A 14,618-nucleotide genomic window follows, 5' to 3' on the forward strand; every position below is an offset into this window, starting at 1 on the left:
GAAGTGTGAGAGCAAGGACCACATGGTGGTCTCTACCTGAGACTGTTGGGGTTTTACACTACAACTCCAGGCCTAGGCTGACCAAATTCTTTGGCTGAATGCCTATCAGGATAAAAGTGTTAAGCCTGGACCTCCAATTTATTTGTTAATTGTATGTATGTAGTGCCATCATTAGCTAAAACCCATGGAGCACTGCATGTACTGAGGCTGAGATTCACTGAAACAACAATGGATGTAAATCCACATTGCAAATCACGGTGCAGATTTTTATTTTATTGGGCCAACTTCTTGTCAGATCTGATTGCTTCGCGGAGTATCAGGCAAAGAACGTGACAGCTTTGCTGTGTTCTTATGCTTGCATTATCAGTAGTATGTTTAATCTGTGTTTGTTTGCTGGAATTTCGTTATACCATCTGTCCATTTCATAAGAGATCATTTGCTTCAAAGAAGATAGGATATGTCATAAACTCACTGAACTGCAGATCCTCAGTACAAGTGAGCAAAGCAAGTGAGGACACGCGTACAAGGTCTCTCCCTGCATCACATCACAGGGCTTCCAGCTTCCCTTGAGTCTGTCTGTATTTTCTATTTTTTAAAAAATTGAAGTGTAGTTGGTATACAATATTGTGCCAGTTTAAGCTGTATAGCCTAGTGATTCATTTTTTGTGTATTTTGTTTGCAGATTATATTCCATTATAGGTTATTACAGGATATTGGGTACAATTCCCTGTGCTGTACAGTAGACCCTTGTTGCTTCCATATTTTCTGTACAGAAGTTTGTATCTGTTAGTCCTTTACTTCTAATTTATCCCTCCCACCTCTTTCTCGCCTTTGGTAACCATAAATTTGTTTTCTTTGCCTATGAATCTGTTTCTTTTTTGTATAGTCATTTGTATTATTTTTTTAGATTATGCATATCATATAGTGTTTGTCTTTCTCTGCCTTTTTTCACTAAGCATAATATTCTGTAGGTCCATCCATGTTACTGCAAAAGGCCACATTTCATTTTGTTCTTATGACTGAGTAATATTCCACTGTGGCTCCTCTTCCATAGGATAAACAGAAACCAATAGGGAGATATGGTCTTTACACTGCTGATCAACATGCCAGTCCAGGAAACCAAGAAGATGTGGTGTGTGTATATATATGTACATGTGTATACATATGCGTGCTAAGTCGCTTCAGTTGTGTCTGACTCTTTGCAACCCTATGGACTGTAGCCCACCAGGCTTCTCTGTCCAAGGGGTTTTCCAGTCAAGGATACTGGAGTGGGTTGCCATGCCCTCCTCCAGGGGATCTTCCCAACACAGGGATAGAACCAGCATCTCTCACATCTCCTGATTGGCAGGTGGGCTCTTTACCACTAGTGCTACCTGGGAAGCCTGTGTATACACGTGTGTGTGTGTGTATTGTGTGAGCCCGTATATAAACATACAATATAGACACACTCCACATCTTCCTAAGTCAGTTATCTGTTGACAGGCACTTTGGTTGCTCCCACATCTGGACTATTATAAATAATGCCTCTATGAACACTGAGGTGCCTGTATCTTTTTAAATTAGTTTTCATTTTTTCCACATATATACCCAGGAGTGGAATTGCTGGATCATGTGGTAGTTCTATTTTTAGTTTTTTAAAGAACCTCCATAGTGGTTCTTTATAAAGTTCTCCACAATGATTACACCAATTTACATTTCCACCAACAGTGTAGGAGGGTTCCTCTTTTTCCATATCATCTCCGATATTATCTATAGACTTTTTGATGACAACCATTCTGACCTGTGTGAGGTGGTACCTCACTGTGGTTTTGATTTGCATTTCACTAATAATCAGCAATGTTGAACATCTTTTCATGTGCTTGTTAGCGATTTGTGTATCTTCTTTGGGAAAATATGTAGGTCCATTTTTTTAAAAAAAATTTTATTTGTGGCCACGCTGGTCTTTGTTGCTGCATGTGGGTTTTCTCTGGTTGTGGTGAGCAGGGTCTACTTTTCATTGCTGTTGGCAGGCTTCTCATTGCAGTGGCTTCTTTTGTTGCAGAATATAGGCTGTAGGTATGTGGGCTTCAGTAGTCTCGGCTCGGGGGCTCTCGAGCTTGGACTCAGTACTTGTGGTGCATGGACTTAGTTGCTCCACAGCATGTAGGATTTTCCCGGACCAGGGATCAAACCCATGTCCTTTGCATTGGCAGGTGGATTCTCAACCACTGGACCATCAAGAAAGTTCTTAGGTCCATTTTTTAATTGGGTTGTCCTTTTTTGTTTTCCTATTTTTTTGGGCCATGCTGCATATCATGCAGGATCTTAGTTCCCTGACCAGGGATCAAACCCGTGCCCCCTGTAATGAAAGCATTAGTCCTTTGACATTTAACATAAAGTAATTATTGATAAGTATGTACTTATTACCATTTTAATCTGTTTTCCAGTAATTTTTATAGTTCTTTGTTCTTTTTATTTTTCCTTTTGTGGTTTGATGCTTTTCTTTTGTAACGTGGTTCAGTTTTTATTTTTGGTTTTTGTGAATCTATTATATGTTTTTGATTTGTGGTTATGATGGAGTTCATGTATGTTGACCCATGACTATATCTGCTTGCTTTAAACTGATAGTCATTCAAGTTCAAATACATTTTAAAAGATCTAGTTTTATACTCTCCTCCCTCATGTTTTGTGATTTTGCTGTCCTATTTTACATCTTCATGCTTATCCTTTTAGTACTTATTATAGTTATAACTGCTTTTACACTTGTTTGTTTTTTGATCTAAGTACGGGATTATTTGGGGGGCTTCCCTGATGCCTCAGTGGTAAAGAATCCACTTGCAATGAAGGAAATACGAGAGACTCGGGTTTGATCTCTGGGTCGGAAGATCCCTGGGGGAGGAAATGGCAACCTGCTCCAGTATTCTTGCCTGGGAAATCCCATGGACAGAGGAGCCTGGTGGGCTCCAAAGGATCACAAAGAGTCGGACACAACTGAGCACACACACTGGATTATTTGGGTGATCTTCAGTTCTTACTGAAGGTTTGCCTTTCCTGTCATGATTTTCCCTGTCCTAGAAATTCTTCTTTTCTATTTAGAGAAGAAACTTCAATATTTCTGTAAGAGTAAATTTATTATTGCTGAATTCTTTTTGGTTTTTGCTTGTTTGAGAAATTCTTTCTCCTTCTATTCTAATGATCATTTTATTGGGTAGAGTATTCTCAGTTCCAGGTTTTGACCTTTCAAGACTTTAAATATATCACTCCACTCCCTTGGGACCTCCAAAGTTTCTGCAGAGAAATCAGCTGATAACCTTACTGGAATCCCCTTGTAAATGACTGTTTTTCTCTTGTTGCCTTTAGAATTCTCTCTTTAAGTTTTGCCATTTTAATTCTGATATGTCTGGTTGTGGTTTTGTTTAGATTCATTTTGTTTGGGACCCTCCAAGCTTCTTGTACCTGGATTCCTGTTTCCTTCTTTAGCTTTGGGAAGTTTTCAGCCACCGTTTTTTCCAAATACATTTTCAATCTTCTTTCTCTTTTTTCCTTCTTAGAACCCCTATTATAAACAGGCTTGCAAGTTTTATATATACCATAGATCTTGTATGTTGCTTTCATTTTCTTTTTAATTTGTTTTTCTGTCTTGTGTTCTGATTGGGTGGTTTTCATTATTCTTGTCTTCCAGGTTACTTATTCTTTGTCTTTTAGCTGGCTATTCATTGCTCTTAGATTGCTTTTTTTTTTTTTTAATCTTGGCAATTATCTATTTTTGATTGGTTCATCTTTACAGTTTCTAGTTCCTTGTTACTGTGACCTGAATTTCTATTAGTAATCTTTCTTAATTCAGTTAGCATTTTTACTATCACTGTTTTGAACTGGGGTTGGGTAGACTGGTGAGCTCTGTTTCATTATTTCAGGGAATTTCTCTTGCTTTTTAAATTGGGAGTAGTTCCTCTGCCTTTTCATTTTACTTTACGAATTTAGGAGAAACATTATCTGTTGTGGTCTTGGAGTATTTTTACATGGGTGCATCCCTGTATGGATTATGTGTGCCCAGTGTCTTTGGTATGAAGGCTGGGTTGATACGGATGCCAGCCACATTTTCCCTCAAGTTGTGCTGGCCATTATCACCTTGAGGAGGGAGTGTGTACTGGGGGATCTAGGGCCTATGTGGGATGTGAGATGGGACTTCCCCTCTGCTCTGTGGCTGCTGCCACACTTTCAGCAGGGAGGTCTGCTCCCCAGTCGTTAGAGTAGCCTTGTGGGTCAGGCTTGATCAGTCTCTGTTCTCCTTAAGCGCATGCCCTGCTCCAAAGGAGGGGATTGCTGAAACAAGTGAAGCCCGTGCATTCACAGAGGGCCTACACACCTATGTAGGTGCTGTGCTCATACTCAGCCCAGGGTTCTGTCCCTTCCTCATCGTGTTCATCCCAGATCTAGTGTATGGCTATGGAGTGGAGAGACTGTGGCTGCAGGAATTGAGATGGCCATGCTGCCATGAGAAATCTGGCTGCCTCTGTGGCACTTTTCTCCCAGGGTATTCTGCTCCAGAACCAGCACTGAACTGCAGTGAGGAGCAGGTGGGGCTTTCTTGCCAGGCTGGGAGACAAAACTGTAGCAGGCTTCTGGGGGCCACCCAACCACATGCTGACAATGGGCACCACCCCATCCAGATCACATCTCAGGGCCCCCAGTCTGTCTCTGAGTAGCTAGACTAAGTCTTTTCTCAGGGGACAGTTGGCCCAGGTCACACACCAAACTGTGGTGTGGAGTAAGGCTGAGGAGTTCACCCAGCTCAGACTGGAGAGTGCAGCAGGCTGGCAGCCACCGGTGCAGAGCTCTCTCCACTTTGTTGACAAGCCAGTGCATGCACCATCCTCATGAGTAGGTCTCTGCTTCTCCAGCCCTCTGTCCCAGAGGTTCTTCCAGCAGCCAAGGGGACTTGTCTCCTCCACAAAAGATACTAGGACTGGGATGCCCAGTCTGTGGCTCAATCTGTAAGCTCCCCAGACTGAGGGTCCCTGAACAGGGATCAAACCCATGCCCTCTGCAGTGGAAGTGCAGAGCTCTAACCACTGGATCACCAGAGGATTTCTAAGAACACTTACTTTTGTAGAGCAGTTACTATATGCCAAACACTGTTCTAAACGTTTTCACACCCAGGACCCCTTTTAATCTTCACATCAGCGTGATGAGGCCTGTGCCATTCTTGACTCTAGTTTACGGATTAGAAAATGAAAGCTTGGAGAAGTTAAGTAGCTTTTCTGGGGTCACATAAAGTCAAACTCAGGTCTGCTCGATTCCAGAGCCCAATTACTCAACCTCTGATCCTCTCCACCTGGGAAGCTTGTTGCCCTGACTTGCACAGGCAAGACAGTCCACCATGGTAAGAGCACAGACCGGAAGTCACAAGTCCTCGGCTCAGCCTTCAGCTGTGCACTAAATGACCACGGTCACTGCCCTTGATGGCTGTGGACTCAAGTACTCACATCTATCAAATGAGGGCAATGGGCCAAAGCCACCGTTTCTCACCGTCTTCCTCTGAGTCCTGGTGCCCTTAGCAGCCCCACTAAGCACTGCAGTGCCCCCTTTTCCTCTTTCATACATTCAGTCCACTTGTTTCGTCAGGGGACAGTGTGGGTTGGGGCAGGGGGAGGAGGAAGTTCCATTGAAAAAATAAATTTTAAAAAGCAATAAAAAAAAGAACAATCAAAGAACTACCTGGGTCCTCTGTAGGCCAGATGTTTTTTACAGTGGAGACGATTTTTTCTTCCATTTTGAGGAAAGAGAAATGCTCCTGTTTTTTTCCATTGAAGATGCTACTTTCCCACCCAGGGTAGTCACTCAGACGTTGGCACACTGTGTCAGAAAGGGATGGTTGACTATTTCTTGGGCTGATTAATATGTCACAGTTTTAGGGGATGAGGGACTGAGATGAGTGAGCAGTTAGTTTCAGGGCAAACCTGCTTTTTGTCTTGACTGATTCTGTTGTGGGGTGGTGGGGTGTGGGTCCCACATAGCCAAGCTGGTGTCAGTTCAACTCAGTTCTGATTCTCTACTGGAGACACCATTAGAGTCCACAGGTTATGGGCTCAGTCCTACCAGAATGCCCCCAAACTAGATGCCAATTGCAAATCCACGTTGTTCAGTTAGTTTGCTAGAGGATCTCACATAACTCAGGGAAACATTTTACTTACGAGGTTATCAGTTTAACGTTTATATGTGTGCTGTGCTTAGTCATTTCTGATTCTGTGACCCTTTGGATGGTAGCCCACCAGGCTCCTCTGTCCATGGGATTTTTCAAGCAAGAATACTGGAGTGGGTTGCCATTTCCTTCTCCAGATGTTCCTGACCCAGGGATTGAACCTGCATCTCGTGTATTTCCTGCATTGGTAGGCAGATTCTTCACTTGCTGAGCCATCAGGGAAGCCTGTGTGTATACACACACACACACACACGCACACGCACACGCACACATGCATAAAAGTTTATATATATATATATATATAAAGAATATAACTCAGATTGAAGAGATGAAGAGGGCAAGGTATGGGAAATGGGCGTAGAGCTTCCATGCTTTCTGAGCTAGTCACTCTCCAGCATCTCTATGTGTTCTTGGCTCAGAAGCTCTCCAGACTAGTCCTTTTGAGTATTTATGGATGCTTCGTTACAAAGTTGTGATCAATTAAGTCATCAGCCATTGATGACTGAACTCAGCCTCCAGCCCCTTGCCCCTCCCCAGAGCTTGATGGGACTCAAAGTTCTAACCCTCTGATCACATGGATATTGCCAACCAGACTCCATCTTTACATGCTTCCCAGGAATCACCTCATTTAGCAGAACAAAAGAGACCTTTATGCTCTCATCAGTTAGGACATTGCAAGGGTTTTAGGAATTCAGTGCCAGAAACAGGGACAAAGATCAAATATGTATTTCTTATAGTATATCACAATATCAGTCTGTCTTTTTTCCCCCATAGAAAAGCCGATGCTTCAGAGCAGACACTCCTTAGATGGCTCCAAACTTGTGGAGAAGGTTGAGACCGCGCAGCCACTGTGGATAACGCTGGCGCTGCAGAAACAGAAGGGGTTTCGGGAGCAGCAGGCAACTCGGGAAGAGAGGAAGCAGGCCAGGGAGGCCAAACAGGCAGAGAAGCTCGCCAGAGAACAAGTAAGTAGCCTGGTCTTCGGCTTTAACTCTGAGCTTGGCTCACTCTCTCTTTTATTTTTTGAGCACCACAAGGCTCGTGGGGTCTTAGTTCCCTGACCAGGGATTGAACTGAGGCCCTGGCAGTGAAAGTGCCAAGTCCTAACTACTGGACAGCCAGGGAACTTCCAAGCTTGGCTTTCTTTTAGTTCAGGATTTAAAACAACAGTAATGAGAAAAGGCTGGCCAGGAATGGTGGAAAATACTTAGATGGTAGAGCAGTAAATCAGTTGACCACTGTTAAGCCAAAGAGGTATTTTCAGTTAGAAATTTGATTTGGTTTCCTTATGCTCTTAGGTTAACCTGATTTGGCAGAATCCTCGCACACAACAGTTATATGAAAAGTAACGAAAATAACTTTCTTTTAAGCAGTGGGTCGAGAGGAAATTAGGAGTCTTGCTCTGTGGCTCTGATTGTATAGTTTGATGGGACTCTTCCGGGAAAGCCTGTAGCATCCCTTCTTTGGGACATTTGACTGAGCTGCTCCTTGGCTGGGGGCCAGGGTTGAGCACACACTGCTCCCTGTGCAGTCTGGCTCCTCCTCTGGGAGCAGAAGATGGGGGCCAGCTGATGGAAACCTCTAAGCAGCTTTGCCTTGCATGGTCAGTCCTTCTCTGTCTTTAGGATGAATACATGCTTTCCCTGATTTTCTGTCCATGCAGGTCAGTGTCACCCCACAGCCTGGAAGCAGCAGCGTCAGCAGAGCTAGTTCCCTGCACAAGCCCACCACTCAGCCAGAAGAGAAGAAGCCAGAGACACCAGTGTCCAGGCTTGAGCGCAGAGAACAACTCAAAAAGGCCAACACTCTTCCTACATCAGTGACAGGTAGAGAGAACAGGTCCATTTCTACTTAAGTGTACTTAAAGGTTTTTTCCCTTAAAGCATGTTTTATTTCCTCCAGTGTAAAAACTAGCACAGCATTTTAGGCATTTCAGAGCACAAGCTGTCTTGCCACCCCATTCATAAACTCTGACATGGATAAATATCATCAGAAACATACCCACTATCAGTGGGGTGATGATACACATTTAACAGTCAGGTCTTCAGGGATTAGAGATACCTGTGATTTGTAGTATTTGTCCTTTTCTGTGGTGTAAATACTCCCAACCATGGCTAATTTCAAATTACCAATGTGATATCAAGTGGCTTGTTAAATTCCTGAGCCTTTAACAAGGTGATATGAGCCTGCTCCACCTCCATTGCCTGTGGTCCAACAAGATGAGGTTTTTTGACTTCCTGTAGCAAGAAGACTGCATACCATAAGAGCCGTCTAAACAAAAGACGAGACAAGATTATATTAGGATGTGAGGAAAGGGTGAATTTTAGGTAGAATGTAAATGGAGCCAGTGTTTTTTGATAGTCTCAAAGCCAAGTAGTTGACATCAAGCCTGAGCTGAAAAGCAGATTCAGGAGCCTGTTTCCTTTGACGCCACATACTTAAGACCAGTGTGAAAAAGCTGTATGAGAAATCCCCTACCTGGAGCTCTGCCCTGGCTAGAAATGGAAACTGCTTCTCTGAATCATGGTGATCCAAGTGGCTCAGATGCTCCAGGCAAAAGTGGGCTGGCCCCTTCTCACTGATGTGATTTCAGATAGCTAACTTCTGACTCAGGTGTGACATTAGAGAGCACAGTTGTTCTGCTCTAAGTCCCTGATGTTAATGAACAACAGCAGTGTTCATACAAATTCATGACATGTAAGAGACATGGGCAAGTTAAAAAAAAAAAATCTTTATCCTGTTAAAAGATAAAATGATCCAATAATGTTTATGACTGTTTCCTTATTGCAAGTCACTTGGAGGATGGAGAGTTTGAAAGAGCTTCCTCTCGAGGGCTCTTAGGGTCCCTGTTTTCCCCAGTAGGCAGCCCTATCTGTTCCTCAGAGGACACCCACCCTCTAGACCCAAGATTTTTTTATGCCTTAAGAAATACCTGCTAGCTGATGTCTGGAAATGTAAAGAGGTCTCATGAGGAAAGCTATATTTACTATTTGGTGTGGAGGAAAAAAACTTTACATTTGAAAACTACTTTGGAACATTTTCTCAAGAACTTCCAAGGGACTTACTTCATTTGATCTTATACCCAGGAATTAAGGATTCTAAACATCATATTGATAAGGGTCAAGAGAGAATTCTTTCAGAATTCTCCAAAGTCAACAACGAGATCAACCTTTGTCTGCCTGATTTCTTAGAGACACCAAAGGGTAAATGCAATTCAGAGTGGGCTCCACCTTAATAAAGCAAGCCTTCTTCTGAAGTTTTGTCTTTTTAATCAGTATTTCCAGAGTTCTGCATACCTGTAAGGCCATTGCCATAGGCACTACATATGACCCAAAAATAAGATGGGAGCCCTCACCATACAAAGCCTCTGAGGTCTGATAAATAGTGATAGGAGACAAAAGAATTTGTTAGACAAGTCTGAGTCATAACAGCAGGAAGGATCCACAGGTCTTGGAGGGAGGAGGGACCCAGGGCATGCTTGGTGGAGGAAGTAGCTTTTAAACTTACCAGCTAACAAGTTCAAACTTCAAACTACTGGTTTAATCTTTTTCTTCATCAAGTTGACTGGTTGCATGACTTAGAATCACAGAATTTACCTATTATTACTATTATTGTGCAGGCATAGCTTCTGAGCACAGAAAAAACTGGGTTTCTAGAAATTCTTTGAAATTAAGATTGACTGCACTGTGATCACTGTAATTCTGTATGCAGCCGTTAGGATCACATAGGTTTCTTTCCCAAATTTCTTCTTGCCAGAGATGCTCAGTGCTTCAGTGGGTTTTGCTTTCTTAATCTCATACTTGTGATAAATAAAAAAAATGTGGCTCTGACTTATATTCCTTTCTCCTTTTCCTTCAAAATCCAGTGGAGATCTCTGATTCAGCTCCCCCAGCGCCACTGGTGAAAGAAGTCACAAAGAGGTTCTCCAACCCAGATGCTGCCCCCGTGTCAACAGAGCCAGCCTGGCTGGCTTTGGCCAAAAGGAAAGCCAAGGCCTGGAGCGACTGTCCGCAGATTATTAAGTAAAGAGTGACTCTTATCCATTCTTATTGCAGTCATTGGCTCTTCTCTTGCCCTTTTTATTTATTTATTTTTTATATGAGGTAAAGAAAACCAAACTAGGGAAAAGAAGCATGTTTTATAGGCTCTAAAATAATGTTTAGAAACTGAACTGGTGGTGTTCCTTGTAAAGAGTGTATTTGCACAACCCTAGGTCCTGGTGCCTTGAGCTCCTCCTAGTTTTGAAGAGAAAATTCCGTCTGAGGGACCACATGAAGTAAAATCTCTCGACTAAGACCTCACAAGAGCCTGCCATGGCCCTTCCACACACACACCCCCACACACCATTCAGAACATGTCCTTTTGCCAACCTTTGTAGTATTAATGGTTTTCTTGATTCTTTACTCCAATTTCTTTTCTCTGAACCATTTATTTACCATGTGCTTGGGGATTTCTACCCTTTTCTAAAGTCTTAGTGAAAGGACAAGAATGCCTATTCTCCTGAATGCAGCCACTGGGAACGGCAAGTTAAAAGTCTGGTTTCCAACTCTGTGCCCGTCTCTGCTTCTCATGATTTTGCCCCGACCGGGAACTGTAACACAGCGAGACCATTCACTCTTGTAGTGTGCTGTTGAGCTACAGGCCCTTTTATACCAGAACTCTCCTTAGGGACATGTTAACCATTTGGCCCAGCTGTCTCCTAGGGAACATTTTAATTTAAATGTTTAAATAATAAATGATTAAAAAAAAAAAAAAAAACTACAAATTCTGTGTCTTTGAGAATCCCCATTTAGTGTAGTTATTCTTAACAAGTTCAGGCTTTATCCCAGACCTACTCAGAGATCCTGTAAGGATGAGGCCAGATTGTGTATATTCTGGTAAAAACTCTTCATCACAAAGGGTGAGAAGCGTAGGATACATTGCTTCTAGTGCTACCTACTTTTTAAAACTCTGAAGGGGAGGCTCACTTCACCCAAAGCAGCAAAAGTGAGACAAGAAGACTAATAAAACAGCCTCCAAACCAGCCATTTATTATGGAGTGCAAGAGCCTACTGACATTACATGTCTCTGAAAATCTTTGAAGTCACTAGGGAAAGTTAACAGTTAAGACAAGATTTGAAGCCTTTTGTACTAAGGACTTCCTGTGGGGAATTTCTTTCTTTACCATAGCCAACTAATTCATATTTAGAGTCAAATGTTCAATAGCATTAAAACATCTCAAGAGTTTTAAGTGGCCTTGTTATTATATACATGAGATTTTTTAAAAGGTGTGGGGGGGCTTGGCAATTTAAAAGCCACATATATTCACTTTTATTTCCCTAAATTTGCTTTACATGAAACACAGAGCAAACCCACACGTTGCTAGGACTTAACTTACATTTCATGATGTTGACACAGTCCCTTTTTCTTCAATTCTGACTTCAAAATCTAAATACAAATCCTTTGCTTAGTGCAGCAGGGGAAGGAATTACACCCATTTTTTCTCTCCTACAAAAACACATTTTATTAGTATTTTATTAGTATCATTTTCCTTATTTATGCAATGACAATGTGCTGTTATTCTATTATGTACCTTAAAGAAAGGATGAGTGCAAAAATATTTACCATATACAAGGCATCTTCTTTCTGGAAGCAATGGCTCAGCCTCATGGTAGTACCTGGCAGCCTCATGGTAGTACCTGGAATGTGTGGTGAAATGGATAGTTGTACTTTTGCAGGTTGGAGTTAACATATATAGTGGACCTTCAACAGAATCAATGGGACGTTAATTTTTTAAATGGCTATGAGATGCAATTAATATTCCACTGCACGTTTTCCACACTGTTCATTTCTAAATCAAATATGTAGGCATTTGTTACCTCTGATGATTTCCTCACAAATATAACACTTTTTTAGTAAGAATCTTTCCACTTAGAGCCCTAGAATTATAGTGCTACTTTAATTCTTCTGCATTGACTTTTTCTTTCATGCTGTCAGCTTTGAATAACAATCACAGTAATGGCAGAGAACAGGGGAAGAGATCAGGTCATTAACAAAGAATGGTAGACAAGTCAAGTCTGTACTGGCTTACCACTGAGCCCATGCAAAGGAGGAGAAATACCTCAGTTAAAAATTTTCCATCAAAATCTTTAAGAGTATACTGAAGAAAAGACAGTCATAGCACTTCCAGCAACTTCTAAAGGCTACATGTTTAATACTTCATGTAAAAATTACTCCAAATTTGCACTAAATACCAATGAAGTGTTATTTTTCTTTAGTTGTGTTGCAGTCTTTTCTGATCAACAAACTATGGGGGAAATTCTGTAAAGCATATAAGAATTCAAGACTTTTAAAAGAAATGAATGATTGCTAGTTAAATACACAAGCTTTTTTTTTTTTAACAAATATACACTTCTGGCAAGGTTATAGATGATTAACCTCTGTTCATAAGACTTAAATATACAAAACTAGAGGTTTTTTGTTTACTTTTTTTTCAAGTGCAATTGTTTCTTATACATGTTACTATTAAATTATCATTTTAGCCAGTTATTAGCAAATTGTAGTATGTATTGTCTCTTCTTGTGACATTTAGTTTTAATTGCTTATTTTAAAGCAGAAACATTAGAATTACAAGTGTCTTGCAATATTTTTATCAACAATAAAATGTAGTAGACTTAACAATGAAAATACCTTAGTGTGATTTTAATATTATTTTGAGATTTTGGTTGTATAAAGTTTTAATGTAAAATGTCCATTATTGAAGGAAAAAGACCTTTCAATAAAAAATACCCACAAGATCTTTGGCACTGATGGAATTTCCTTTTCAAGTTGAAGTTTTTACCGATTTCAGTGACCATCTACAGAGACTTCATATTTACTTTTAAGAAAGATAAATTTCAAGGCATTTTATAGGGTACCTTATTATTTTTTAATTAGATATTTTGGGAGAAAAATAATGAGTAGGAGACAGATAAAATGGGATTCCCTGGTGGCTCAGATGATAAAAAAAAGAATTCACCTGCAATGCCGGAGACCCGGGTTTGATCCCTGAGTTGGGAAGATCCCCTGGAGATGGGAATGGCTACTCACTCCAGTATTCTTGCCTGGACAGAAGAGCCTGGCGGGCTACAGTCCATGGAGTCGCAAAGAGTCAGACATAATTGAGCGACTAACACTTCCACTTTTTCACTTCAATGAGTAGGGGACAAATAAAATGTTTATCTGAATCCTAAATTTGAATTGGTCTGTGTCTCAGACACCAAAAATGTACTTATCTTCATTCCATACGTTCTGCATTGACTTCACAGAGGTTGAAACACACACTGATATGTGTGTTTGGCAAAATGCTAACAGGCTTGCACTTGTGAGAAAAACACCAAGTTGAACTACTTCCCGACAGCCCAAGCCTCTGAGGAGATGGCTGCTTTTGCAGGGGAGGTGGTTGCTAGTCACAGTGTATGTTCTAGGAATGAGTTTTTGCCCTTCATGACATAAAGGTGTTATACCTGTGTAACCACATGGTAATGTTTGATGTTGAAATGAATAGACCTTTATCTTAACCTCACAGGATTCTTTGGAGGGTTAAATTAGACCAGGTGTATAAAGTGCCACTCACCACACTTACACAGAGAAGGCAATGACAACCTACTCCAGTACTCTTGCCTGGCAAATCCCATGGATGGAGGAGCCTGGTAGGCTGCAATCCATGGGGTCACTAAGAGTCAGACACGACTGAGCGACTTCACTTTCACTTTTCACTTTCATGCATTGGAGAAGGAAATAGCAACCCACTCCAGTGTTCTTACCTGGAGAATCCCAAGGACGGCGGAGCCTGGTGGGCTGCCATCTATGGGGTCGCACAGAGCCGGACACGACTGAAGTGACTTAGCAGCAGCAGCAGCAGCAACAGCAGTGTCTCAGACAAAATGATCTTACAACCTCTTTACTCAAAGTATGGGCCATGGAACAGCAGCATGGGCACAAGCTGAAAGCATGTGAGAAACACAGCTTAGGGCCCCAGACCAGACCTACTGACTCACAGGGCCAGATGAGGGCAAATGGAGTAATGTGAGCAAGGCACTTGCCTTGGGTGCTAAAAAGTAATCGAGAGAAGTGCTATTTTAATGCAATATTTTTTTTTAAAGATTAATGGAAATTCTATGATGAACGAGTATCAAAATTTTAAATAAATATGGGGTCAGTATTACTTATTTTCCCTTTTGCCTTAGGTCCCAGTGTGGCTCAACCAAGCCCTTTCCTCTCAACTGGACTAGGCATTTAGCAACAGCTCCAGGTGGTGAATACATTAAAGGTGAAGCAGCGTGGATCTAAAACCTGGCAGAAGTTATGTTGTTCTTTTGGGCTGACCATGCCCTCAATGCCCTTTCTAAGTTTGGGGACGTCTCCATCTTGTGGGTCTTAGTAGAGGGCAGCACTCCCCTCCTACTATAGTTGAAAT

The 14,618-nt window shown here is 41.6% G+C and overlaps 1 protein-coding gene across 1 annotated transcript in view; it reads left to right on the plus strand.

Annotated features, from left to right (window-relative positions):
- CRACD (capping protein inhibiting regulator of actin dynamics) overlaps positions 1-12,956 on the plus strand; it is a 276,452-nt gene extending 263,496 nt beyond the window's left edge. The window contains exons 9-11 of the mRNA NM_001101941.2: positions 6,956-7,146; positions 7,845-8,007; positions 10,047-12,956. Of these exons, the coding sequence (NP_001095411.2) occupies positions 6,956-7,146; positions 7,845-8,007; positions 10,047-10,207 (515 nt within the window). The 3' untranslated portion in view covers positions 10,208-12,956. The remainder of the gene's footprint in view (positions 1-6,955; positions 7,147-7,844; positions 8,008-10,046) is intronic.
- The last annotated feature ends 1,662 nt before the right edge of the window (positions 12,957-14,618 follow it).

This window comes from Bos taurus, chromosome 6 (assembly GCF_002263795.3).
Source record: "Bos taurus isolate L1 Dominette 01449 registration number 42190680 breed Hereford chromosome 6, ARS-UCD2.0, whole genome shotgun sequence".
Classification (NCBI taxonomy): domain Eukaryota; kingdom Metazoa; phylum Chordata; class Mammalia; order Artiodactyla; family Bovidae; genus Bos; species Bos taurus.